This window comes from Oryx dammah, unplaced genomic scaffold (assembly GCF_014754425.2).
Source record: "Oryx dammah isolate SB20612 unplaced genomic scaffold, SCBI_Odam_1.1 HiC_scaffold_20, whole genome shotgun sequence".
NCBI classification, from domain to species: Eukaryota; Metazoa; Chordata; class Mammalia; order Artiodactyla; family Bovidae; genus Oryx; species Oryx dammah.
The window spans coordinates 47,575,283-47,601,935 of NW_024070204.1; the positions used below are offsets into that span (position 1 = coordinate 47,575,283).

The 26,653-nt window shown below is 40.0% G+C and overlaps 2 protein-coding genes and 1 long non-coding RNA gene across 5 annotated transcripts in view; 2 read left to right on the forward strand and 1 right to left on the reverse strand.

The window, feature by feature from the left end:
* Positions 1–7,998, forward strand: part of MTREX (Mtr4 exosome RNA helicase) — a 93,078-nt gene extending 85,080 nt beyond the window's left edge. For both annotated transcript variants that reach the window (XM_040262535.1, XM_040262536.1), the window contains 2 exons: positions 2,399–2,503; positions 3,848–7,998. In XM_040262535.1, coding sequence (XP_040118469.1) covers positions 2,399–2,503; positions 3,848–3,900 — 158 coding nt within the window. In that variant the 3' untranslated portion in view covers positions 3,901–7,998. The remainder of the gene's footprint in view (positions 1–2,398; positions 2,504–3,847) is intronic.
* Positions 2,682–26,653, reverse strand: part of PLPP1 (phospholipid phosphatase 1) — a 111,676-nt gene continuing 87,704 nt past the window's right edge. For both annotated transcript variants that reach the window (XM_040262539.1, XM_040262538.1), the window contains exons 4-6: positions 15,526–15,583; positions 5,264–5,440; positions 2,682–4,486 (exon numbers count right to left, since the gene is read on the reverse strand). In XM_040262539.1, the coding sequence (XP_040118473.1) occupies positions 4,355–4,486; positions 5,264–5,440; positions 15,526–15,583 (367 nt within the window). In that variant the 3' untranslated portion in view covers positions 2,682–4,354. The remainder of the gene's footprint in view (positions 4,487–5,263; positions 5,441–15,525; positions 15,584–26,653) is intronic.
* LOC120879521 lies at positions 16,742–20,999 on the forward strand. The gene is made up of 2 exons (XR_005724806.1): positions 16,742–17,218; positions 17,451–20,999. It is a non-coding gene; the product is annotated as an uncharacterized LOC120879521 (long non-coding RNA).

Genomic DNA, 26,653 nt, shown 5'->3' on the forward strand with positions numbered 1-26,653 from the left:
CACAGGACTGCAGCCCTTGTTACTGTGTTGCTTGTGCCTGGACAGGGGTACCAGTAAAGGGCAGCAGGAGCTGAAACACGCATCCAGGGAAAGAGATAAAAGTCGGTGCTGTCCGTTTATCGAGTCATGAATTTACCAGTGGGTCTAGGGGGTGCCACCTTCTGACCCTACAATGGCTAGTGGCCAACCTGGTAGCTTCCTAGTGCTCGGGAATAGGCGTATACTCTTACCTGTATTTGTAAAGTGGTTGAAGGCCGAGATTCTTCCAGGAACTCTAAGCCTCACAGTTTAAACGGGAAGCCATTGCTCTAAAGGGTGAACCTGAAAGTCATTAACCCCTCTAGGGTTTCTCATTTGTAAGATGGTGGTAGGATGTTCGAAGTAACCAGTGATACTGTCTCCTCCTACTTGGGAACATCTTTTGTGAAATCATTTTTGTTGTTGTTGTTGTTAAAGGTTACTAGTAAAAGCAGCAGCAAGTCTGTTTTTCATTTGTTCTGTTAATTTTCAAAATCTTAATATAGCTTATTGGTGTCAGAATCAGTTGTCTCAGTAACAGGAAGTAAATGCCCAGGTAGGTATGCTTCTTCATTCTCTTGGAGACCTGCTGTGAAGGGGCCACACCTACCGCTTAGAACTTCCCTTCTGAGCCACAGTTCCCTTTCTAGTCATGGAAAAAGAATTAGGATGCAACTGAGATTCTTGTGTTTCCATCTGCCATTATATGCACCTCTAGGTGGATCAGTCTAGTAATTCATTCTCTATTCCTGTACTTCAATAGCAGAGTTCTCCAGGAGAAAGATTGTATCGTTTGGTGTCTTCAGAAGCCATAGTCTAACCTCAGAATCACATTAAACTTTCCTAGTAATGATAGAAGTAGCAGCAGCGGAGGAGGAGGAGATTGTTGTGCACCAGCTCGGTACCTGACACTTGGAACATTCTGCCTCGTTTAGTTTATAGTGCTTTAGCTTGCTAATACAGTCCCTCAGGCAGTAGATGGCACAGCTGAAACATAATCCCTAATCTGCCTACCTCCAGGGACTGTGGTCTCTGGCTCTGAGACTCGTCTTACAGATGACTCCAGATCCTCATTGCTCTCCTTGCGCACCTACCTCAACTTGTGCCAGCTTTCTGGATGATCATTTCTGCTTCAGAGGACAGGCAGGTGCCAGTAGGCTGTCTTAAGCTAGAAACTCAGGTGCATATCTCTTGTCCCTTATTCTCTCCTCTTCAGAGGAAATTACTCTCGATTCCAGGGCCTTCTTCCACTCTTCTGCACCCTCTTCCGTTTTGAATCCCATCCCTTCTGCTGCCACTTTAGTAGTTTGTATTTCTCATCCACATCTTCTCCAGCTACCAACATAACATACTGTGTTTAAGAGCAAGAGCTTTATGAGTTAAATCTCCAGTGTTTTTCTCCCTTGGGCACATTGGACCATAATGTGGAGGGCATTAAAAGGTAAAAAGAGCCCTGAACACAGTACAATGAGTGTTTTACAAGATACATGTTAATAAATTATTCCAGTGTTACAAGGAGTTATATAAGAACCTGAAGTGTGAGGTCACAGCTTGCATACCAGAGAGAACTGATACTCCTCTTGTATTTCAGGCATAAAACTAAAATCCAAGAGTTTTCAACGTAGACAGGTAGCACTTAGAGAAAGAATCCCAAGGCTCCTCCTCATGCAAGCCCGACAGAAGTGAAAGGGTGTTTACAACTTCACCTTTGATGCACACACTTGTCTCAGGGAGTCAAATCCCAATGGGAAGGGACTGATTGCCTCTTCTATGCTTCATTGAGGATACACTGTGTGAAGAAAGTATTGATGAAAGAGCCTGTTTAAGGTCCAGAAGAATGATCAATTGCACCTTTAAAATGAAGATCTGATTCTGTTATTCCCTTCCTTAAACATTCCCTGTTGCATTCTCTTCACAGGATAGTATCCAGAGGCCATAGCAGGCCACACCTGGGGCCTGCTGTAGTCTGTTGGGCATTTCTGCATTGCCTCAATGGCCTTGCCCTGCCACTGTCTGACAGTGACCTTATGCATAAAGGACCCAAATTATATGTCACCTTTGCTGCCCTTCACCCATGTTGTTCTGTCCTCTGTTCCCAGGGCATTTTGTGTACTTCTGTAAGACCAAGTATCAACACATTATAATAAATCCATGACTCTCTCTACTGTTAGTCAAAGATGGGAATTAAACTTTTCATCTTTGTAGCCTTCCTGGTGCCTAGCAGTCACTAGTCAAGTTTACTACTGATTTACTGCAGTAGAAGTTCCTAAGAGGACTATCGGTTAATCATCCCTTGTTCGCCTTCCTTGTGTCTTAACAAAAGTTCTGCTTTTCCTGATTATTTACACTTTACAAGTGATTTGTTTCCTTTTCTGTCCAGGCAGCATAATTCGTTGTATGAGGCGCCTGGAAGAACTACTTCGACAAATGTGTCAAGCAGCAAAAGCCATTGGAAACACTGAGCTGGAAAATAAATTTGCAGAAGGTCAGTATCCAGCCCATAAGGTTTTTCTAGTAATTTCAGCAAATCCTGTTGAGATTTGACCTCTTGACCACAACCTAGGAGAACATTTTCAGATATTCTTCAAAGGATTGCCATGGCAGGCCACCTAGTAGCATTCAAAGAAAATATCAGTGTGTGTTAGAAACAGTTTGTAAATGAATATAGATAAAATCTCAAAATGTTTATTGTGCACTTATTGTGTGCCAGGCATTGGTTTAAGCACCAGGGAATACAGCAGTGAACAAAAAGGACACAAACCCCTGCCTTCATGGCACTCACATTCTAGTGCAGGGAGGGGGACAGTAAACAAGTCAGCAGTTAAAATGCATCAGGTGATACAAACAGAGAGACAACAGAGAATTGAAAGACGGATATGACGGCCTAGAGCTCCTCCATATGTACTCGATGTGCTTGAGCAACAGGCCAGTGTGGCTGGAGCGCAGTGAACAGCGAGTCGAACAGTTGGGGTTGGAAGAAGAAAAGAATGGTCCTGGAGGCCCCAGCACTCAGCTTTTTCCTCTGAAGTGATCGGAGGTATTGAGCACAGGAGTGGGTGCTCTGGCATGGGTTTCACCAGGCAGTTCTTGCTGGTGCATGTAGATAAGTCTATAGATTAGCTCGGTGGAAGCAGGAAGACCAACTCAGGAAAGGCTGGCTAGATCATGGTGGTAGTGCTGGGGGGGAACACATGCTTGCACATAATTTCATGCCATCTGCGTGTTGGCCAAGAAAAAGGACTTCAAACACCAAAGAATAGAGACACGGTGCTGCTCTGAGTTGGTTGCCCACAGTCAAACCTACTGATTTTGCTATCTACTTAGTGTTTGTTCTAAGAAGTTGTTTGCAGAAACTGGCTTACGTTTTCTATTGTTAAATAGAGCAGACCTATTTAATCACTGTTGGGTTTAAGCCTAGTTCTGTAAACTTTAGAAAAGTTTGGCCTGCCTTAGCCCAGAAAGTATTTCACATGGTAACTGAAATATAGTGCCTTCCATTGTAGGCTGAAAATTCATGCTTTCAGGTAACTAACTTCTTTTGACAGCTTATTCCTTCCAAGTCTTTTAAAATAATTTTGGACATCCCTTGCCCCCACACACATGGGGTACTTTAGAGTCAGGATTCATAAGAACAGCGGTCTGCTTTTGAAGTTTCCCATTTCTCAGAGATGGCTATGAACTCCTCTAGGTGTCTTTCAGACCAGCAAGGGTTCTGTATTTTCCAGACTGCCTTATGACCAATTTAATGAGAACTGGTAAAAACCCCAGTGGATGGGCATTACATTCTTTGTGGTCTTGAAATTTTAAATCATATTTTCTTTTCTCTTAGGAATCACCAAAATCAAGAGAGATATTGTGTTTGCCGCCAGCCTCTACTTATAAACAGTCAGCTGAGGAATGTGAATTGTGAATTGTTCTCCACCTGTCTGATTACAATCAACTACAAATGCCTATGTATTGATTTGGTTTTCCTATCTCAAGACAGTTGTCCTGAAACATTTTAATATATATTATATTTAAATCAAGCATCATTCTAAGAAAGCATATTACATACACATTTGTACATAAGCGTTACATTTTTTAATAAAAAAATGTACAGGGGGGGCATTGTTTAGTGAAAGGCTGTTGAAATTTTTTTAAATGAACTTATAGCTATTATAACCATTGTGTTAAATGTAACTATATACACACAGGTAAAGTAGGCATCCAAGAGGTATAGTAGCAGCAGTCCCTTAAAGGCTTGTACACCGGGAAGAAAGACGCATCCTCTTGCCTTCTGGTTGCAATCATTTTTCTTTAGAAAGCAGGCCAGCTTCATCTGGGCACTCTGCCACCTTCAAGGCTGGTGACTGTTCCGATAGTGATTCCCTGTCGTCGGTGTTTCATGCAGAGTTGTATGAGAATCCTCCTCTTTTCTTTCTTTAAAAGGAGAATTTCTCTTTTTGAAGAAATCTGATACATATACAGCCTATGTAGAACAGATAACATTTAGAATGGGGCAGAGTATTAAATGATACAACTTTAAATGAGTTGAAAAACCATAACAACAATTGCAATAAGCAGTGTGCAAAAAATAAAAGGATATACATTACAGGGTACAAGTTAAGGGTACCAATAAATTAGTGGCTGGGCTTCCCCGGTGGCTCAGTGGTCAAGAACCTGCCTGTAATGCAAGAGATGCAGGTCCACTCTCTGGGTCAGGAAGAGCCCCTGAAGAAGGCAATAGCTACTCACTCGAGTATTCTTGCCTGGGAAATCCCATGGACAAGAGGAGCCTGCCAGGCTAGAGTCCATGGGGTCACAAAGAGGTGGACACAACTCAGTGACTAAACATCAACAACACATTAGTGGCTAACAGGTATTTTTGTTAAAGACATTCTGAGAGTTGCTTTGTTATGTCTTGGGCCAAAAGCTTCACTCTGCCAGCCAGCCCTTAATGAAAAAAAGTGTCATTTTTCATGTAAATTATTTTCAATTTATACCAAAAAGAAAACTTTATACCCAGGGCTTTTTACAATTAAAAAAGTAAATTTTTTTAATAACTTCTGCAGAAAGTAAATAACCTAGGTATTATTTGCTGTCTGTCCTAAAATGACTTTTAACAACATTGCGGTCCTTACCCAGTAGCAGTTATTGAGCCACATTTTCTGCCTTAACATAGTTTTCTCATTGGAACCTTTTTTTCTACTTATTTGTCCAAGTGTTCATCAATTTCAAGATGTAGGCTGCTGCCATGTATACTTACAACTAATATTGCAACCAGAGCTCCTTGAATGAGTCCAGTCAACACATCACTCCAGTGGTGTTTGTAATCAGAAACTCGAGAAAGGCCCACATAAATGGATGCAGCAACAAGACCAAATTGCAGTGTAGGGCGTAAAAGTCTTGCCCAGTCTCCCTTCATTCTGGCTTGAAGATAAAGCTAATAGAAAAGATGGGGGCGGTGGTGGTGGAAGAGTTTAATATACCAACTGAAGATTATATTTTATATTAAATATCACATTTCTAAAGGATTGATGTTTTAAATGATAGCATTAAGTATTAACAATCATTAATCAGTATTATTATATATGGAAGAAGGCTTTTGGCAAGCATTCTTGTACTCATGAATACCTAAAAATTAATCCCAAAATAAAACGAAAATACAAATTGCCCTAGTAACAGTTTACAAGAATTTATTACCTATCTAGTTAGACCACTCTCCAAATTATAAACAAGGTAAGCATTTCTGTGTTTATAACGTAGGATCTCAGGGGCTGCTCCTTCCCTTCTGTTTTGAGTTACAGTGGTCATTAGTTCAGAGTCTTGGGATCAACCGCCAGTGCTCTGAGCACTGGTTGCCGTTACCCTGAGCCAGGCTACTGTTATTTTCTGCCCAGCCTATTTAGGAACTAAGTTTGCTTAATTCACCCAAACAATTTACTTGAGAGTTCCTCTAGCCTCAAATTATTTAACATGAGTGACTGAGACTAAATAAATCTAAATCTGTATTTATAAGTAAATATAATAATCTGCCTAACTAAATAATACAGTCTGTAGTTTCGTCCTGATCCAGTGAGAGTGTTCTTTCAATAGCACCTGTACCCTTTAAAGTTCCCTTTAAAAGTTCTATGATTTTTCCATACACTAATCAGACCTGAGAATTTCCCCTTTGCTGTGTCAGCCTGCCCTTGACTTTGGTGCATCCCCAAAGACTATAATAAAGAACAAATTTGGAATAGTTTCCTATGAACACCTTTCAGCATATATAGTCTTTTTTTCCTAACTTTATCTAATAATAGAATTCTTAATATTCATTTTAAAAACTCTGTTCAATAATTTATGGCTCATACACTTACTTAAATGCAGTCTGCAGAAAACAATTTATGTGGCTGTGCCCACTGACCCTGCCTATTTAAAGTAGATCGATAAGTCCATTCTCTGGGCACTGCTGTGCGTGTTCAGTTTTTAGCACCTGGCAAAGACCCAGAGGTAGTCTAATTTTATCAAGTACTTTATAGTATAAACATCTAATCCTAAAAGAGCATACCAGTTGTTTAACTGAGTTGAACTCATTAATAGGCTGAAGTGCAGAGCTTTCTGCAGAGCTCTCCCCTTTTCTGTTTGCTGCTGTTGAAGCTATAAACAAGCACAGAGTAAGAGGCTTGTCTCAGAATTCTGGAGGTGGTAAGATACTTGGTTCTGGTTGGGGCAAAGTTACTTAGCATGTGCTAGCTGAAGCCAGTTAGGTACCACAGCCATGGCAGATAAGATTCACCTCATTTGTTCTATCTGGAAATTTTTTGTTCATTTTAAGAAAACAATTCTTTAACTAGTTTTGTTATTATCCTAAAGTTTAGTTGTCTCTCTTCTAGTTATTGTTAAGCTATCTTTCCAGATGATGGTTAAAGGCATCAGTTATTTAGACTATAAAAACATATACTTAGAATTGCAAATATTTGACATGAATGCAGACATATTAGGGAGAACTGCACCCATCCCTGCTAGGAACATAGTGAAAAACAACTCTCAAATGGACTTAGGGGTTTATTTTATACTTCCAACATAAAGGAAACTCAGGACTTTGACTTTAGGTAGCCCACACACATAAGTAAGTATTATTTTGCCCCAATCTCCTCCTCAACATCCCTGTGAAAATAGCATTTGCTTATGGATCAATAACCAAACACACTGCAGTATACTCTAGGTGAAATCTTTCCCCTCTAAGTACCTAATTAAATAAGAGTCTGTGTTCATCTCTTCTGGGGACTAATGGCCATGGCTTGAGTAAAAGCTCTTGTTACAGAACAATTCTCAGCTCTGAGTGAGACTGGCTAATTGAATGGGCTTCCTATTTGCCTGTTTTGTATCTCTGGGTCCAGGGCACTTGATGTAGCAAAAGCCAGGCACCACCTCTAGCCCTGCTCTTCCCGGTGAGGACTTCGGTTTCAGTAGACCCTCAAGAGATAAACACATTGAGTTTGTTGAACCTTGGGTCACCTGAGTTGCATGGTTGACATGCCCTGAATTCCAGACCTTGACAACTGACCTCCTGTGTTGCCAGCCCCAAGTCTATCCTATATAAGCAGGTCCAAGAAAGCGTACAATGCTGACTTCCTGGGGGCTCCACTTCCTAAGCCTTTCTCAGGTTCCACAGTGCAGATCTTTTAAGCTCCCACCCTCTAGAGGCACTAGAGATTCAGCTTCCTCCTACCACTCATTTAATGCTTTCCAAAATCTTGTACCTCTTGCTTATTGTCTCCTTTTCCATTCTTTGACTTTGTGGATTTATATATATTTTTCTATTCTATTCCTTGTCCTTTGACAGGGGAGAGGAAAGCATATATGTTCCTTTAAAAACAAGTCTCTATTCCTCCCTCTTTCTCTGTCTCAGAGAAACTGAATATCTGATATATCTCAGCACTGCTATATTAGAACTAGATATGGGGACTGCTCATGCTTTAATGCCAGAGTTGAGAATAAAAAGGCTTTGTAACCTTTGTTGCCTTTGCAACCTGTACTCTTCCCCTTCTCCCTACACATGCATATGTTAATCACGTATGTACTACAAGAAGGAAAGCATTCAATTGCTTATATCTGAAGATTGAGAACTTCCAGAACTCTATATCCAGTGCTGTGTATGGTACCATACTGGCTGGCTCAGTGGTAGCAACTACAATTTTCAGATTTCCCCACTGGGGGAAACTGCCAATCCACAGACAAAACTGAAGGGCTGACTGACTTTATGAGAGTATGACTCGCGGCAAACTTGGCCCGGAAATCTGCTGGGCTGCATCTGCTCTGGGGTTTATTTATGAAGGAACTGTTTAGTTTTCACAAGTTGTAGAAATGGTACCTAACAGATACATGATGGGCTGCTGGAAAACAAAAGCTATGGTTAGACAAGAACAAGCCATTTAATAGAAAATGGAGAAGAGTGGCAGCCACACTGTAAAAAACCAGGTGGCCAGTGAGACAAGTGGAAATTCAACTTTCTGGTGAAGTAGAAAGGTCACAACTAGAAATAAAAGGCAAGCTTCTGGCAGGACAAAAGCAACCTGCAGCACTTTAGTAAGGTGCTCCCCAGAAGCGGAGGCTTCACACTGTGATACTATAGATTCAGGAAGCCCCAAGGCAGGACAGCAGAGGAACAGAGGATGAAACATGCAGCTACCAGTTCTGTAAGCAGAGCAATCCACGAAACTCCAGACAGCAAAGGAAGACTTGTTGACATAAAAAGGCAGGCTGAAAACAGGGACTACCTGGAGAAGGAAATGGTATCCACTCCACTCTTGCCTGGAAAATCCCATGGAGAGGAGCCTGGAGGGCTACAGTCCATGGCCGTGAAGAGTTGGAAACAATTTTGTGGCTAAACAAAACAACAAAACCTTGTTTTCTTTGGACTCCTAACTCTAATAATTAGAATTAAGCCTGCTGCCATGCTTTCTGTGGCAGGTTGATACCCTACTCCTGCTATCATCAGTGGTATTTCTGATGCTGTTTTTCTTAAGTGACATGTTGGAACAAATAGGAGTCAGAGTCCCCTGGTGAAATGCCTCTGGGTCAAGGCTTGGTCAGATCTTTGTTCTGGCCTCCAGGTGACTTCCCTGATGGCTCAGTTGGTAATGAATCCGCCTGCAATGCAGGAGACACAAGAGATGCAGGCTCGATCCCTGAGTTGGGAAGATCCCCTGGAGAAGGAAATGGCAACCCAGTATTTCTGTCTGGGAAATCTCGTGGGCAGAGGACCCTGGCGGATTGCAGTCCGTGGAGTTGGAAGGGTCAGACACAATTTGGCAACTAACCCACCACAAGCACCACCAGGTGGCTAAGGAATGTAGGCAGGATCCCTTCCCACAACCAGTCAGCAGTCCCACTGTGTGATCTGGTTAAAACTATCTGGGGGGACTTCCCTGGTGGTCCAGTGGCTAAGACTGAGTCGAATCAAGAGCTCAGAGCCAATCTGGTACAGCCACTGCGTGTGCAGAGCCTAGTTCCAGTCAGCAGAAACTAGTCTGAAGAGACCTTATGACTCGACCAATATCCTCCATTAAAGGATCTAGTTATACACTCTCATTTTAAAAATTCAATTAAACTGTTTTGTTTTCTTTTAATTAAACTGTTGAATAAGGTATTTTTTGAAGCTGGTTTGTTTCTGCCATTCCTCAATTGACTCTGTAACATGTAACTACAAAATGCTGTTGCCTCATAAAGTCTCTTAATACAGGTATACCTGTATTAAGCCACACCTGGAGATGTTGTGGCTTTGGTTTCAGACCACTGCAATAAAGTGAATATCACAGTAAAGCAAGTCACATGGATTTTCTGGTTTCCCAGTGTATACACAAGTTATGTTTACACTATGCTGTATAGTCCATTAAGTGTGCAGTGGCATTTTGTCTTAAAAAAAAAAAAGTACATAACTTAATTTAAAAATTATATTATTACTAAAAAGTACTAACAATCATCTGAGCCTTCAAGTTGCAATCTTTTTGCAACACTAATATGAAAGACCACAAAGGACCGTAACAAACAGAACAGTAATAATGAAAAAGTCTGAAATATTTTGAGAATTACTAAAATGTGACACAGAGACACAAAGGGAGCAAATGCTATTGGAAAAATGGCTCCAATAGACTTCCCTGGTGCAGGCTTGCCACAAACCTTCAATTTACATGATAAAATGAAGAACAATAAAACAAGGTATTCCTATATTTTACTCTTAAAATAAGGGGGTCCCTCCACCCAATTTTCAACTAGAGTCAAGGGCTTATTTTCACATTTTTAAACAGTTATTTGAAATGTGATCATATGGACCACAGCCTTGTCTAACTCAATGAAACTATGAGCCATGCTGGGTAGGGCCACCCAAGATGGACGGGTCATGGTGGAGAGTTTGGACAAAATATGGTCCACTGAAGAAGGGAACAGCAAACCACCTCAGTATTCTTGCCTTGAGAACCCCATGAACAGTATGAAAGGTTAAGAAGCAACAGTTAGAACTGGACATGGAACAACAGGCTCGTTCCAAATTGGGAAAGGAGTAACATCAAGGCTGTATATTGTCACCCTGCTTATTTAACTTATATGCAGAGTACATCATGCAAAATGCTGGGCTGGATGAAGTACAAGCTGGAATCAAGATTGCCAGGAGAAATACCAATAACCTCTGATACAGGTGACACCACCCTTATGGCAGAATGTTAAGAAGAACTAAAGAGCCTCTTGAAAGTGAAAGAGGAGAGTAAAAAAGCTGGTTGGAAACTCAACAGTGAAAAAACTAAGATCATGGCATCCAGTCCCATCACTTCATGGCAAATAGATGGGGAAACAATGGAAACAAAGACTTTTGGGCTCCAAAATCACTGCAGATGGTGACTGCACCCATGAAATTAAAAGATGCTTGCACCTTGGAGGAAAAGTTATGACCAACCTAGACAGCATATTAAAAACCAGGGACATTACTTTGCCAACAAAGGTCTGTCTAGTCAAAGCTACAGTTTTTCCAGTAGTCAGGTATGGATGTGAGAGTTGGACTATAAAGAAAGCTGAGTGCTGAAGAATTGATGCTTTTGAATTGGGGTGTTGGAGAAGACTCCTGAGAGTCCCTTGGACTGCAAGGAGATCCAATCAGTCCATCCTAAAGGAGATCAGTCCTGAATATTCATTGGAAGGACTGATGCTGAAGCTGAAACCCCCAATACTTTGGCCACGCGAAGAACTGACTCATTTGAAAAGACCCTGATGCTGGGAAAGATTGAAGGCAGGAGGAGAAGGGACGACAGAAGATGAGATGGTTGGATGGCATCACGGACTTGATGGACATGGGTTTGGGCAAGCTCCAGGAGTTGGTGACAGACAGGGAGGCCTGGCGTGCTGCCGCCCATCGGGTCGCAAAGAGTCAGACACGACTGAGTGACTGAACTGACTGATTTGGAAAAAAAAAAAAAAATGCAACTGAGATTGCACCTGGTTTACAGAGCCTAAATATTACATGACTTATGACAAAAAGTTTGCCAACCTCTGAACTAGACTAACAGCATGCTCAACACAAAGAAATACACCTTGGCCTACGACCATGCCAAGTACACTGTTGTTCTACCTTCATGTGATGAGAGACCTGGCCAGATAGTACTGAAAGGTGGGCCTTCGTTTTCTTTAGGATTCACAGAATTCCTAAAGTTAAACCTCAAATCCCTCCTTAAATTGGGCGGGCAAGCACTACCTGAACACAGTGGGGGGCAAGGCCCAGATATGAGGCAGTCTGACAGGGAGGGAAACCAAGCTGAAACATACACACTGAGAGGTACTTGGGTTCCCACTGGAATAATTTATACAGAAAATTCATAACAGCAATGATAACAAACAATCGTAGTAATTTACAAACAAACGTCAATAACAGCAGTGATATAAGCAATCTAGGGTGACAGTCTCCCTATGACAGTGCTGGGAAAAACTGTATATTCCTTACTGTACTGAAAAAAGGATGGTTTCAGCCCATGCCTATTTTCCTGAACAATCAAGTAAATTTGGAATCTGGCATTTGGCCAAAGTCAAGGAGAGTCAGAGTCAGTTGCACATCAATTGTCTATATGGAAAGAAGCCCTGCCCTTTGCTCCTACCAACCTAGGTGTTTTTCAGGGGGCTAACTCACAGGGTTCCCGCTAGAGAATAATGATGGTCAGGTATTTTAAGAGACATTTTTAACTAGAAGTTAATTTCTGGGTGTCAGGAATTAACAGGGAAGTTTTGGCTATCAAAGACTATCCTAAGGATTTAAACTGACTACATCTTCCAAATCTGGGACTGACCCATGATGCCAAGAAGCCTAGGAGAGCAAGATGAGTCATTGCCTAAGGAAAGTGTGTGTGGCAGGGGGGCAGGAGGGTAGGTAGTGGTTAAATGATGTATATAAATATGAAAGCTGGAAAGCAAGGAGACATCCATGTATTCGGGCTGAAATAAAAGCTAGAGCCTACATCCACATCAAGTCAGTATTTCCACTGCTCAGAGTCAGTGAAACCCAGGGCGTGGCTGCTGTAGCCTGCCTGCTTCTCCAAAGTTCTTGGTCTGTGACAAACCTCATCTGAATTTTTGTTGTTGTTGCATTATACCTATACGTCTAAAAGGCTCATACAGACCCAATTACCAAACTAGAGTTGAGGTAATTTGCCCTCTGCTGTTGCTGCTACTGCTGCTGCTGTGTCGCTTCAGTCGTGTCCGACTCTGTGCCACCCCATAGACTGCAGCCCACTAGGCTCCCCTGTCCTGGGGGATTCTCCAGGCAAGAACACTGGAGTGAGTTGCCATTTCCTTCTCCAATGCATGAAAGTGAAAAGTGAAAGTGAAGTCGCTCAGTTGTGTCCGACTCTTCGCGAACCCATGGACTGCAGCCCGCCAGGCTCCTCCATCCATGGGATTTTCCAGGCAAGAGTATTGGAGTGGGGTGCCATTGCCTTCTCCGAATTTGCCCTCTGCATATATCTTTAATTTGCCCCTTCGTTTATTCCTGGGTGTCCACAGGGCAGGCTAGCCATCAAGGCTAGTTTCATCCTCCATACATTAATTTCGTATTTCACAAAAAAAGCTCTTTAAATGTTTCTGTTTGGCAAATATTCAGATATTTTAAGGTCAAAGTGGCAAAGAAGAGCAAAAATAATTATAAGGTCTAGAATTAAAGAGTGGGTTGAAGTTACATGTCAGTTGAAGTAACATGAAGTTACATGTTACATCTTACTTTCAGAGATCTGTATTACCTGATTTTCAAAATAACTGGACTAGGGTTCAGCTCAAGTAATCAACAAAGCAAGGGAGCCTGATTAACAAGAGATTCCCAGAGAGCTTATAGACCTTAGCAGCTCCTCCCAAGGCCCCTATTTCCCCATCTGTGAAAGTTATCCCTCTTCTATGTCATGGGGGCTATCAAAAAGAGACAAAACAGAGTAGTGTAAAAGCAAATCATTTTCAATATCAAGCAACCTCAGATTCTTAGGTCTCTCTCATAAAGAAGGACTTAAAGATACTGACACACGAGTGAATAACAAACCACAAAAGCAGCCCTGGTGGTGTCTGTCTCTGGGGCATACAAACAGTCAAAAGCCATTCACTGTAGTCACAAACTTTGCTTTGGGGAAAGTTCTTGGGATATGTTAATAGCTCCAGCCTCTCCCTTCTCTCCTGGTCCCATGCCCTATTTAAGAAGAGGAGAAAAAAAAAAAAATGGTGGCTCCCTTTAGGAAGAATGGTAGCTTTTCCTAGTAAGATAAATGAACTGAACAGTATTTGTTGTTACTACCATCAAATAGCTCTTTCCTGATAGCTCAGTTGGTAAAGAATCCACCTACAATGCAAGAGACTCTGGTTCAATTCCTGGATTGGGAAGATCCCTTGGAGAAGGGAAAGGCTACCCACTCCAGTGGCCTAGAGAATTCCATGGACTGAACAGTCCATGGGGTCACAATGGGTTGGACATGATTGAGCGACTTTCACTTTCACCATCAAGTAAGTCACATTTCCCATGGCACAATTTCAGAAACATTTGGGTATTTTTTAAAAAAGGAAGTTCTGAATTTTGTTGAATTGGTACAGTTTCTTCCTCGCAAAATTAACACATGAGGAAAGCCTTGCAATTTCCAGAGATGTTGAAGAAGCCAAAAATTAGCTTTATTGAAAAAGTTTTGAAGTTGTAGATTTGAATTTTATGTAACACATCTGCAATTTTTACATTTTATAAATTTTATGCTCTTTTAATTTCTGGAGTTTGGTTTTTTCAAATAAAAGTAAGATTCTGGTAAAACTGATATTAAATTCTTCCTAAATGAAACCAACCAAGTAACTTCCAGAGGGTAATCTTAACAATACACATCATGAATCTTTACTCCACATCATAGATTTAATTATTATACAGTACTTGTGATCTGAGGGGAAAGGGTAACTGAAAACAGCCAGATAACAGAAAATTTACACAGCACAACTTTATAAAAGTTCACTTACAAAGAAAAATTACAGCTGATCTGTAAGGGTAGAGATCTCCTTTTCCCACCAAATTTTGATAATTTTATACATAAAGAGACAGAGGATTGATAAAAATAAGTCAATTAAATTGACCTTTGAAAACCCCTTGTAGTGCCCTAAAGCCTGGTCTTGCACTAACTGCTCTCGATACACATTCATCTCTAGTTTGATATGCAAAATATGGGTGCCGGTCTTCTCTAACTCTTCACTGCTGACTTTGTATAATACAAGTGCAACTAAAATTGCTCCTGCAGATTGTACTGATGACAAGCTCCTGAAGCAGCAACTGGCTCTCCCTGAAGCTGAAACCTTTCTAGTCCATGGAAAGCAGTCTGGGCAATGTTTCCCAAAGTGGAAGGAAAATAAGACTTGCTCAGATGAGAGCAACAGAGCTGTCTTCACATCCAATAATCACAATTCCTCACCCCAGCAGCCCCCCATGCGGGGAAAGCCAGGCCACTCAGCACCCACACTGTGCAGATGAGGCCAGGGCTCCGGCTCAGGGAGAGGCTACGAGGAGCAGCAGCACTACCTTGGCTTGGATTTCAGAGCAGTGACCTGCTGAGATGAAGCAGGAGCTGTCTGTATATTCCAGAAAACCTCTTCAGAAAACAGCCCAAAGTAAGGGGACAAGTCACCTAATTCTTAGCACTGGACTTGCAGACCTGATGATCTGTTTAGGCTTCTACCACTGTCAGAAAAGTGACAAGTAACTTAGACCACTTGTCTGCTTCAAGAGTAAAGACTCCCTCTTATCCTGAAGGTTGCCAGTTTGCAGCTTGCTATACAATACACCTGTCTGCTTCCTCTAAATGAAGAACAAAAGTCATTTCAAACAATTGTAACTGGCCTTGGCAGAGCACAGGCAGCCATCCATTCCTCTTCTGAACTTAGTGCAACAAGCAGTGACTTCCAGTTGACTTGGGCAGTGAGGCCAATGAGAACGTCAGAGGCAGTCGCAAGGGAGAAAACACCAAACCCATAACCCACCATCAATAGACCCAAAGTACTTACTGCCACGAACATCATGCAGTACATGGAGAATGAAGAGTGGCCCGAATAAAAGGACAGTCTAGAATAGAAAGAAGAGAAACATTAATCTTCCCTCTTAGAGACCGAGAATATTTTTTATCTCATAAATCTCCTTACCTTCCCATTGTATATAGCTCCCTCCCCTTACCTTAGAAGGGTGGGGTGGGAGGACAGTTAAACAGGAACTTTAAAGAGTCCTAGGAGGGTCTTGTGTGGATCACAATAAACTGTGAAAAATTCTGAGAGAGATGGGAATACCAGACCACCTGACCTGCCTCTTGAGAAACCTATATGCAGGTCAGGAAGCAACAGTTAGAACTGGACATGGAACAACAGACTGGTTCCAAATAGGAAAAGGAGTACATCAAGGCTGTTATTGTCACTCTGCTTATTTAACTTATATGCAGAGTACATCATGAGAAACTCTGGGCTGGAAGAAGCACAAGCTGGAATTAAGACTGCCAGGAGAAATATCAATAACCTCAGATATGCAGATGACACCAGAAAGTGAAGAGGAACTAAAAAGCCTCTTGATGAAAGTGAAAGTGGAGAGTGAAAAAGTTGGCTTAAAGCTCAACATTCAGAAAATGAAGATCATGGCATCTGGTCCCATCACTTCATGGGAAATAGATGGGGAAACAGTGGAAACGGTGTCAGACTTTATCTTCTTGGGCTCCAAAATCACTGCAGATGGTGACTGTAGCCATGAAATTAAAAAAGACGCTTACTCCTTGGAAGAAAAGTTATGACCAACCTAGATAGCATATTGAAAAGGAGAGACATTACTTTGCCAACAAAGGTCCATCTAGTCAAGGCTATGGTTTTTCCAATAGTCATGTATGGATGTGAGAGTTGGACTGTGAAGAAAGCTGAGTGCCAAAGAATTGATGCTTTTGAACTGTGGTGTTGGAGAAGACTCCTGAGAGTCCCATGGACTGCAAGGAGATCCAACCAGTCCATTTTAAAGGAGATCAGTCCTGGGTGTTCTTTGGAAGGAATGATGCTGAAGCTGAAACTCCAGTACTTTGGCCACCTCACGCGAAGAGTTGATTCTCTGGAAAAGACTCTGATGCTGGGAGGGATTAGGGGCAGGAGGAGAAGGGGACAACAGAGGATGAGATGGCTGGATGGCATCACCAACTCGATGGACGTTAGTTTGAGTGAACTCCAGGAGATGGTGATGGACAGGGAGGCCTGGTGTGCTGCAATTCATGGGGTCGCAAAGAGTTGGACACCACGGAGTCACTGGATGGAACTGAACTGAACTGAGGAGGGTCTGAGGTCTGATTGCTACACAGTATCATTTTATTGATACTTTCAGGATGGGTAGTGAGTCACTGACAAATTTGCCAAGCATTTCTAAAGGAAAACGTGACAAGCTACACCAGCATAAATGGCCTGAATTTCTCACATAAAAACTTACATGACCATAATTTAAGTTTTATTTTCCACTTGAAGGGTGTGTCCCTGAACAGTAGTAATAAATACTTTCTTTGGAACACTCACAAGTTCAGTACTTTAAAAAATAATAATTTTAAAGTGATATTTTAGCATCTTGCCTTAGATTTCTCACCAGATTAAGTGCTTTTGCTTGACATTTATTTTTAAATTGTGCACTGATAGTCCTGTACCAGATTAACCATGTCTTTCAACATTATATTCTATAAACATCTAGGTATCTGGTGGCTCAGACAGTAAACCATCTGCCTGCAATGCGGGAGAGCCGGGTTCGATCCCTAGGTCAGAAAGATCCCCTGGAGAAGGAAATGGCCACACACTTCAGTACTCTTGCCTGGAAAATTCCATGGACAGATGAGCCTTGTAGGCTACATGCAGTCCATGGGGTCACAAAGAGTAGGACATGACTGAGCAACTTCACCACAACATTATATTCTATAAACATCTAGGTATCATCTTTCTACCTAAAAATGATAGAATGCTTACAAAACTTAATTTTATTGTACTTAAGAATAAAATCTCGAGGAACAGGTTCTGAAGTATTTTACTTATGCCCTACTTGGTTCAAAAGGAATTTGTTTTCCCCAATACATAAAGGAGAAAAGACTCCTAAAACACATGCCAACTAAGATTTATGTAATCAAACTTGATAGTTATTCTGGGTTTAATATACATAAAACAAGAAAAATTAATCACTTTTAGCCTTCCCAACCACTTGGCTGTGAAGAGATCAATTATTTTCATATTGGTTAAGTCTCTAGGAGATACAGCATCTTATTATGTCCATAATTCATAAATGAACAAATAACTATATGGGCACTTTGATAAAATCCAAAGAGTAGTCAAAATGTAGACTATTTTCATCATAGTGACCTCAACTGAAATTCTGTCCCTGGTCTAAGAACCTGCTTTGTTCTTGAGGTTTTACCCAATCTTAGACTCACTTTATTATAGCCAGTCTGATGAAATTACATACATACATTAACAATTTAAGCTAGTTCTCCATCAAAGTTTAGGAAAGACTTTCAAAAAGAAAATTTACAAAGATAAGAATATATATTCTGAAATGCAGCTGTTTTCATCAGTTCTGTGGCCTGGTCTATTAAACAATGAGCAAGTAGATTGGTCTTGACCATCTGTGTAACTTACTGTGAGTGGGATTCTATTTCAAATGGCAAATTTAAGATGATTTTTTTTTCCTGTATCTGTCAGCCGGGTCATCCTTTTTTCTCCTGGGAGAGCTCATTAAACTTGGTCTAAACCTCAATATCATAGCCTTAAGAGCATTCTTTCACAGCCATTCACCTATCCCGCGCCCACTGGGTCTGAGCTCCTACTCCTCAATTCACCACTCTTCCATCTCTGTATTTCAACAATGACATCAGTGTTCAGCCTTATAAAATGCAAAGACAACCAAATCCAGCTTTTATCAGTCATCAGATAAAAGCTCACACAAAGTGCTTCTTAATTTTTTAATGGAATTTACTAAATATTCTGGGGCTCATGGGAAGACTAACTCACAAACAACCTCCTAATCATCTCACGGCTCTTCCCCTACTACCTGACTTTCTTCCTCTCTTCTTCCTAACTCACAAAACAGTTACAACTTTGGTTATGCTTTCAGTTTGAAAATTTTTTGAGTTTGCATTAATGCTTGAATGATGATACCTAACTACAGAATGTCTAGGCTGATGACTTTTTTTCCTTATCACTTTGAGTATATCATACCATCTTCTGGCTTCTACTTTTGCTTTAAAATATGAGCTGCCTTTCTGGGTTATATGTGTTTTCTCTGTAATTGCTTCCTCTACTGCCAAAGTCTTCAATATTCTGCAGTTTTGCTATCATGTTTATAAGTATGAATTTCCGTTGATTTACCTGATTTAGTATTCGTCAGCTTCCTATGTCTGAGGATTTGTACACATCACCAATTCTAGATCAGTCTGTTATTACACCTTTGAATTATGTATCCTTCATCCTATTTTCCTTTTCTGAGATTCTGATTCAACATGTTAGACATTTCCATTCTGTCCCTCCATATCTTTTAAACTTTCTTTTCTATTTTTAATCTTGGTCTCTTCAGGTTTATCTTCCCTCCCTTTACTGTGTCTAGTCTGCTTAATCTGTTTTTTCATTCAAATTACTATGTATGTATCATTTATAGGTCTTTCTGGATCGTCTGCAAATCTGTTTGGTGAATTTTGATTCTCACCATCCTGCATCATATTCTCAATCTTATTTGTTCCTATACAGCAGATATGCTGATTTATTTCCTATAGGGTAATTCTAGTATCTGAATCTTTGAGATAAACTCTAATATAGTTTGTTTATATAGTTTGTTTTTCTGCTGACTCTCATATTAGATAAGACCTCATATTCTTGGGACTCTCAATCTGGGGACTCTTAAGAGTATTTGGTTGAAAGAGCATTCTTCCAGAAATATGTGTTCTCTTCTGCTAGATTTAGTATCAGTCCACTTCAATTTTTTTCTTTAAGCCACACAGATTGTACGAATTCTGACTCCAGAAGAGTGTGAGTGTGGTATTATAGTTAAGGATTCTTCCTGATGGGTTTTTTCTGGGAGGATGTTTCCCTTTGGGAGTCCTTATGTTATCCACAGGCTTTCCATCTGTCTTTCTTTACTGCTCAGCCTTTACCTCCTGTGCCATGTTCAGAGACTATCACAATTCAGGCTTTAGGTGACCAGGAATTGGAAAGTACTTTCAGAGCACACTTCAAATCTATAGCATTATCTGACTCCAGCCTTATAAAAATTCCTTTACTCTTCCATCAGCTCAGCTATTTATTTAAAAGATTTATATATTTTTAATATATAAAACAAACATGTGCATGTGTATATTGTGATATATCATCTAGCATGTTTAGTTGAGGGCTCCTGGGTGGCACTAGTGTTAAAGAATCCACCTGCAAAGCAGGAGATGCCAGAGACGTGGGTTTGATCCCTGGGTTGGGAATATCCCCTAGAAGGGGAAATGGCAACCCACTCCAGTAGTCTTGCCTGGAAAACCCCACGGACAGAGAGGCCTGGTGGACTACAGGGGGCCACAAAGAGTCGGACATGACTCAACACATGCACGTGTTTAGTTGAGTTGTATCAGTAAGCATTTCTAACCCTACATGTTGCCAGAAATAGAAGCGATCTTTTTAAAAATCTTTGTTTTTAAAACAAGACTTAGAACTAATAAAATGTTATCTAAAATAAACTGCTCTACTAGGAGAGACAACAGTTTGTTTTTAATTTATAAACAAATTTTAATTTATAAAATTAAATTATATTAATATAATTATTTATAATATTGCTATATTAATTATATAAATATATTATATTATTAATTTAATTTATAATTTGTTTTTAATTATAAAGTGGCCAGCACTCACAGAAGTTGCCAATTATTACTGTTCTACCAGTTCACTGAGTATGCCAAAGTGACTCCATTGCAAATTAGGAGAACTTCCTTTTTTCTCCAAAAATCATCCTGAAATCAATTCCTAAAGCATTCTAAAGATGAAAGATCCTCAAAAGACTGTTAATGGTTACAAGCCATTGATTACCATCTATGTTCAGGTACTTATTAATATACAGTATTTCCACTCTTTACGAAAACACCAATAGGAACTATCAAACTATTTCATACACAGAGAAAACGGAATCTACCAGAAGTTCAGCAACTAACTCAAAAGTCATATCACTTTGAGGTTTAAATCTGAATCTTCCCATCTCTGCCCACCATGCCGTGATTCCACTCCCGTGAATGGCAGGCAAGCCAGCAGCAGCATTAATCCTGCCATCTCCAGGCAGGGAGCACCATCAGAAGAAACAGGACTCCCTGCTTATACAAGGCAACATGTGTGAAGTAAAGTGACACTTACATGATCTGTGACAAAATAAATATTGTTTATGTGTAAATAATCATCTTAAGCGAATACTAATGTGTCCTTTGTATGTTCTAAAGCTCAAATAAAAGTAAGTCAAATTGAAAAATGAGGCATTTTCTCCAAATAGTATTTCCTGATTATACAGTTTACATAACAGCATGTTATGGACATGCTTAACTTGAAGGACATGTTAAATTTCCCTTCAGTGATAACCTTTAAACATGGACTGATCCTGTAAAACAGTTAAAACTATGTCTCAACCAACTACACATAGGAGGAATGACCTTTAATGACCAATTTCCCCAGTATTTTATTTCTAAAGGGTTTTTTTCCAACCAGTAACTGTTAATAAATGCTTAAGCAATGAGATATCAAGTTATTATCTTTTAAAAATTCACACCTAAGATACTTTGGCATTCAAGTACCTATGAAGGTAAAATGAGTACTTTTATATTGAATTGAAAAAGTTCACACTTGTTGGAGAGTGGTCTGGCAACATCTACCTAAATGTATCTATCTATATAAAAAACCAGCATATTTTTTGACCCAGTAATTCCACTTCAAGGCATCACGGCATCCTAGAGAAACACCATGAGCACAAAGATGTCTGCTACAACACTGCTGGCGACTCAAGGACCCAAGAGAACAATTCTATCACTAATTTTCTGAACACAGTACTACAAATCAGCTAAAAAGTAACTCTATATAAACCAAGAAGAGTATTTTAAAGGGTCATTTATGTAAACCACATAAAACTATATTTCACATTTAATATAAAACTACACAGAAAATGACAGAAAGGATACACAAACTGGCTCTGGGGAAAGTTATCAAATGGAGACTGAAAAACAAAACCTTTTATATTTTATAGTACACAACCTGTTATTATAGATATATATGAAAAATATTTTTTCAATGGTAAAGTATCTTCGATGTGTCTGCTATAAATGTCCTACAAACCTCTTCCCCACTATACACACACACACACCCCCCAAACTCCTCTTCCTGATTAACAGTTTCCCTGAGAGCTGCTCTGCCAAGTGAGCTACGACTTGGAGAACAAAAGCGATCAGACTGTCCAGAAATACAAGGACTACAGAGTATCTCTCCTCTAAAGTGTACAAAGACAAGGATAAAAGTAATAAATGGTGCAGGAACTCAGATGATCCCAATCAAACTTATTTTAAATAAAATACAACAAAAAATAATGTTAATTCATCTTATATCCTTGAAGCACCCAGAGACTGATGACTTATTTCATGAGCACTGAAAACCCTGTCATACATTCTTTGAATTATTTTTACAATGATTTTAATATATTTCTATATAAAGCTGATGCTACATTATATGGAGTCAGTTTTAGCCAAGCCACTTTATGCATAAAAGTGATAGGCCTATCTGAAATAAGTCACATGTGACTATTCAATTTTACTCAGTATTAAAGCATCAAATACCACTGTCCAGCCACTAGCTTCAGTTAATCATACACTGAACAATCAATATTATATCATGAACCTTAAAGGAGAGAAACTAGCAGGACCATGGAAAATGAAAAAGAGGGAGGAAAAAAGTAGGACACAATTGGTACACGTATAGGATATTTTTAACTCTTGATTTAATGAACCATTTGATGACTAAAAATAAACAATCATGTGTCATGTGTTCAGGGAAGAATACTGCAAAAAGCAGGAATCTGGACAGTAGGAAGTGGCTAAGAACCTCCAAGATAAAGGAATGCAGAACTGTGTGTGTCTTGAAAGTCAGATGATGGCAAGAGGTTCCAAACTCTCAGCAGGAAAATGTGTGACTCAAGCAACACGAGAAACGTGGAAGAAATGGACAAATTCTTAGAAAAGTACAACTTTCCAAAACTGAACCAGGAAGAAATAGAAAATCTTAACAGACCCATCACAAGCACAGAAATTGAAACTGTAATCAGAAATCTTCCAGCAAACAAAAGCCCAGCTCCAGACGGCTTCACAGCTGAATTCTACCAAAAATTTAGAGACGAGCTAACACCTATCCTACTCAAACTCTTCCAGAAAATTGCAGAGGAAGGTAAACTTCCAAACTCACTCTATGAGGCCACCATCACCCTAATACCAAAACCTGACAAAGATGCCACAAAAAAAGAAAACTACAGGCCAATATCACTGATGAACATAGATGCAAAAATCCTTAACAAAATTCTAGCAACCAGAAGCCAACAACACATTAAAAAGATCATATACCATGACCAAGTGGGCTTTATCCCACAGATGCAAGGATTCTTCAATATCTGCAAATCTATCATTTAATTCACCACATTAACAAATTGAAAAATAAAAGCCATATGATTATCTCAATAGATGCAGAGAAAGCCTTTGACAAAATTCAACATCCATTTATGATAAAAAAAACTTTCCAGAAAGCAGGAATAGAAGGAACATACCTCAACATAATAAAAGCTATATATGACAAACCCACAGCAAATATTATCCTCAGTGGTGAAAAACTGAAAGCATTTCCCCTAAAGTCAGGAACAAGACAAGGGTGCCCACTGTCACTGCTACTATTCAACACAGTTCTGGAAGTTTTGGCCACAGCAATCAGAGCAGAAGAAGAAATAAAAGAAATCCAAATTAGAAAAGAAGAAGTAAAACTCTCACTGTTTGCAGATGACATGATCCTCTACATAGAAAACCCTAAAGACTCCACCAGAAAATTACTAGAGCTAATCAATGAATATAGTGAAGTTGCAGGATATAAGATCAACACACAGAAATCCCTTGCATTCCTATACACTAATAATGAGAAAGTAGAAAAAGAAATTAAGGAAACAATTCCATTCACCATTGCAACGAAAAGAATAAAATACTTAGGAATATATCAACCTAAGGAGACTAAAGACCTATTATAGAAAACTATAAAACACTGGCGAAAGAAATCAAAGAGGACACTAATAGATGGAGAAATATACCATGTTCATGGATCAGAAGGATCAATATAGTGAAAATTGAGTATACTACCCAAAGCAATCTACAGATTTAATGCAATCCCTATCAAGCTGCCAGTGGTATTTTTCACAGAGCTAGAACAAATAATTTCACAATTTTTATGGAAATACAAAAAACCTCGAATAGCCAAAGCAATCTTGAGAAAGAAGAATGGAGCTGGAGGAATCAACCTGCCTGACTTCAGGCTCTACTACAAAGCCACAGTCATCAAGACAGTATGGTACAGGCACAAAGACAGAAATATAGATCAATGGAACAAAATAGAAAGCCCAGAGATAAATCCACAAACCTATGGACACCTTATCTTTGACAAAGGAGGCAAGAATATACAATGGAGAAAAGACAATCTCTTTAACAAGTGGTGTTGGGGAAACAGGTCAACCACTTGTAAAAGAATGAAACTAGAACACTTTCTAACACAATACACAAAAATAAACTCAAAATGGATTAAAGATCTAAATGTAAGACCAGAAACTATAAAACTCCTAGAGGAGAACATAGGCAAAACACTCTCCAACATAAATCACAGCAGGATCCTCTATGACCCACCTCCCAGAATACTGGAAATAAAAGCAAAAATAAACAAATGGGATCTAATTAAAATTAAAAGCTTCTGCACAACAAAGGAAACTATAAGCAAGGTGAAAAGACAGCCTTCGGAATGGGAGAAAATAATAGCAAATGAAGCAACTGACAAACAACTAATCTCAAAAATATACAAGCAACTCATGCAGCTCAATTCCAGAAAAATAAACGACCCAATCAAAAAACGGGCCAAAGAACTAAATAGACATTTCTCCAAAGAAGACATACAGATGGCTAACAAACACATGAAAAGATGCTCAACATCACTCATTATCAGAGAAATGCAAACCAAGACCACAATGAGGTACCATTTCACACCAGTCAGAATGGCTACGATCCAAAAGTCTACAAGCAATAAATGCTGGAGAGGGTGTGGAGAAAAGGGAACCCTCTTACACTGTTGGTGGGAATGCAAACTAGTACAGCCACTATGGAGAACAGTGTGGAGATTCCTTAAAACACTGGAAATAGAACTGCCTTATGACCCAGCAATCCCACTGCTGGGCATACACCCTGAGGAAACCAGAACTGAAAGAGACACATGTACCCCAATGTTCATCGCAGCACTGTTTATAATAGCCAGGACATGGAAGCAACCTAGATGTCCATCAGCAGATGAATGGATAAGAAAGCTGTGGTACCTATACACAATGGAGTATTACTCAGCCATTAAAAAGAATACATTTGAATCAGTTCTAATGAGGTGGATGAAACTGGAGCCAATTATACAGAGTGAAGTAAGCCAGAAAGAAAAACACCAATACAGTATACTAACACATATATATGGAATTTAGAAAGATGGTAACGATAACCCTGTATGTGAGACAGCAAAAGAGACACAGATGTATAGAACAGACTTTTGGACTCTGTGGGAGAGGGAGAGGGTGGGATGATTTGGGAGAATGGCATTGAAACATGTATATCATGTAAGAAACGAATTGCCAGTCTAGGTTCGATGCAGGATACAGGATGCTTGGGGCTGGTACACTGGGATGACCCAGAGAGATGGTATGGGGAGGGAGGTGGGAGGGGGGTTCAAGATTGGGAACTCATGTATACCCGTGGCGGATTCATGTTGATGTATGGCAAAATCAATACAGTATTGTAAAGTAAACTAAAGTAAAATTAAAAATTAAAAAAAAAAAAAAACATGAGAGAGTAGGTGTGACAGAGGGCAAAACATGCATAGGTATACCAACCAGGGGAAGGGAGCTCACAGGTTTTCTGTGACATGGGGGGAAATTCATGACTACATGCAGAAAACTCCAAATTTCCAAAGGCATCTTATATAAGACAGTTACAAAGGAAACAACAGGCAAATGGTAGATTAAGCAAAGGACACGCTGAAGTACACCAATACAAACTAACAATGCTTTGCCTGCCAAGCCCATCTTTTGAGGAGGTCACCATTATCTTCATTACCTCCACCATAGTTTGGCCCCAGGTAAACAGCAGGGAGGGAACACAGCTCCACCCAACAACAGAAAATTGGATTAAACATTTACTGAGCATGGCCCCTCAGAACAAGACCCACTATCTTCTTCAGTCAGTCTCTCCCATCAGGAAGCTTCCATAAGCCTCTTATCCTCCCTCAGAGGGCAGACAGAGTGAAAACCACAATCACAGAAAACTTAACCAATCTAATCACACGGACCACAGCCTTATCTAACTCAATGAAACTATGAGCGATGCTGTGTAGGGCTACCCAAGATGGATGGGTCATGGTGGAGAGTTCTGACAAAACGTAGTCCACTGCAGAAGGGAATGGCAAACCATTTCAGTATTCCTGCCTTGAGAACCCCATGAACGGTATGAAAAGGCAAAAAGATGGGACACTGAAAGATGAACTCCCCAGGAAGGTAGGTGCCCAATATGCTACTGGAGATCAGTGGAGAAATAACTCCAGAAAGAATGAAGAGAGGGAGCCAAAGCAAAAACAACACCCAGTTGTGGATGTGACTGGTGATGGAAGTAAAGTCTGATGCTGTGAAGAACAATATTGCATAGGAACCTGGAATGTTAGGTCCATGAATCAAGGCAAATTGGAAGTGATCAAACAGGAGATGGCAGGAGTGAACAGCGACATTTTAGGAATCAGTGAACTAAAATGGATTGGAATGGGCGAATTTAACTCAGATGACCATTATATCTACTACTGTGGGCAAGAATCTATC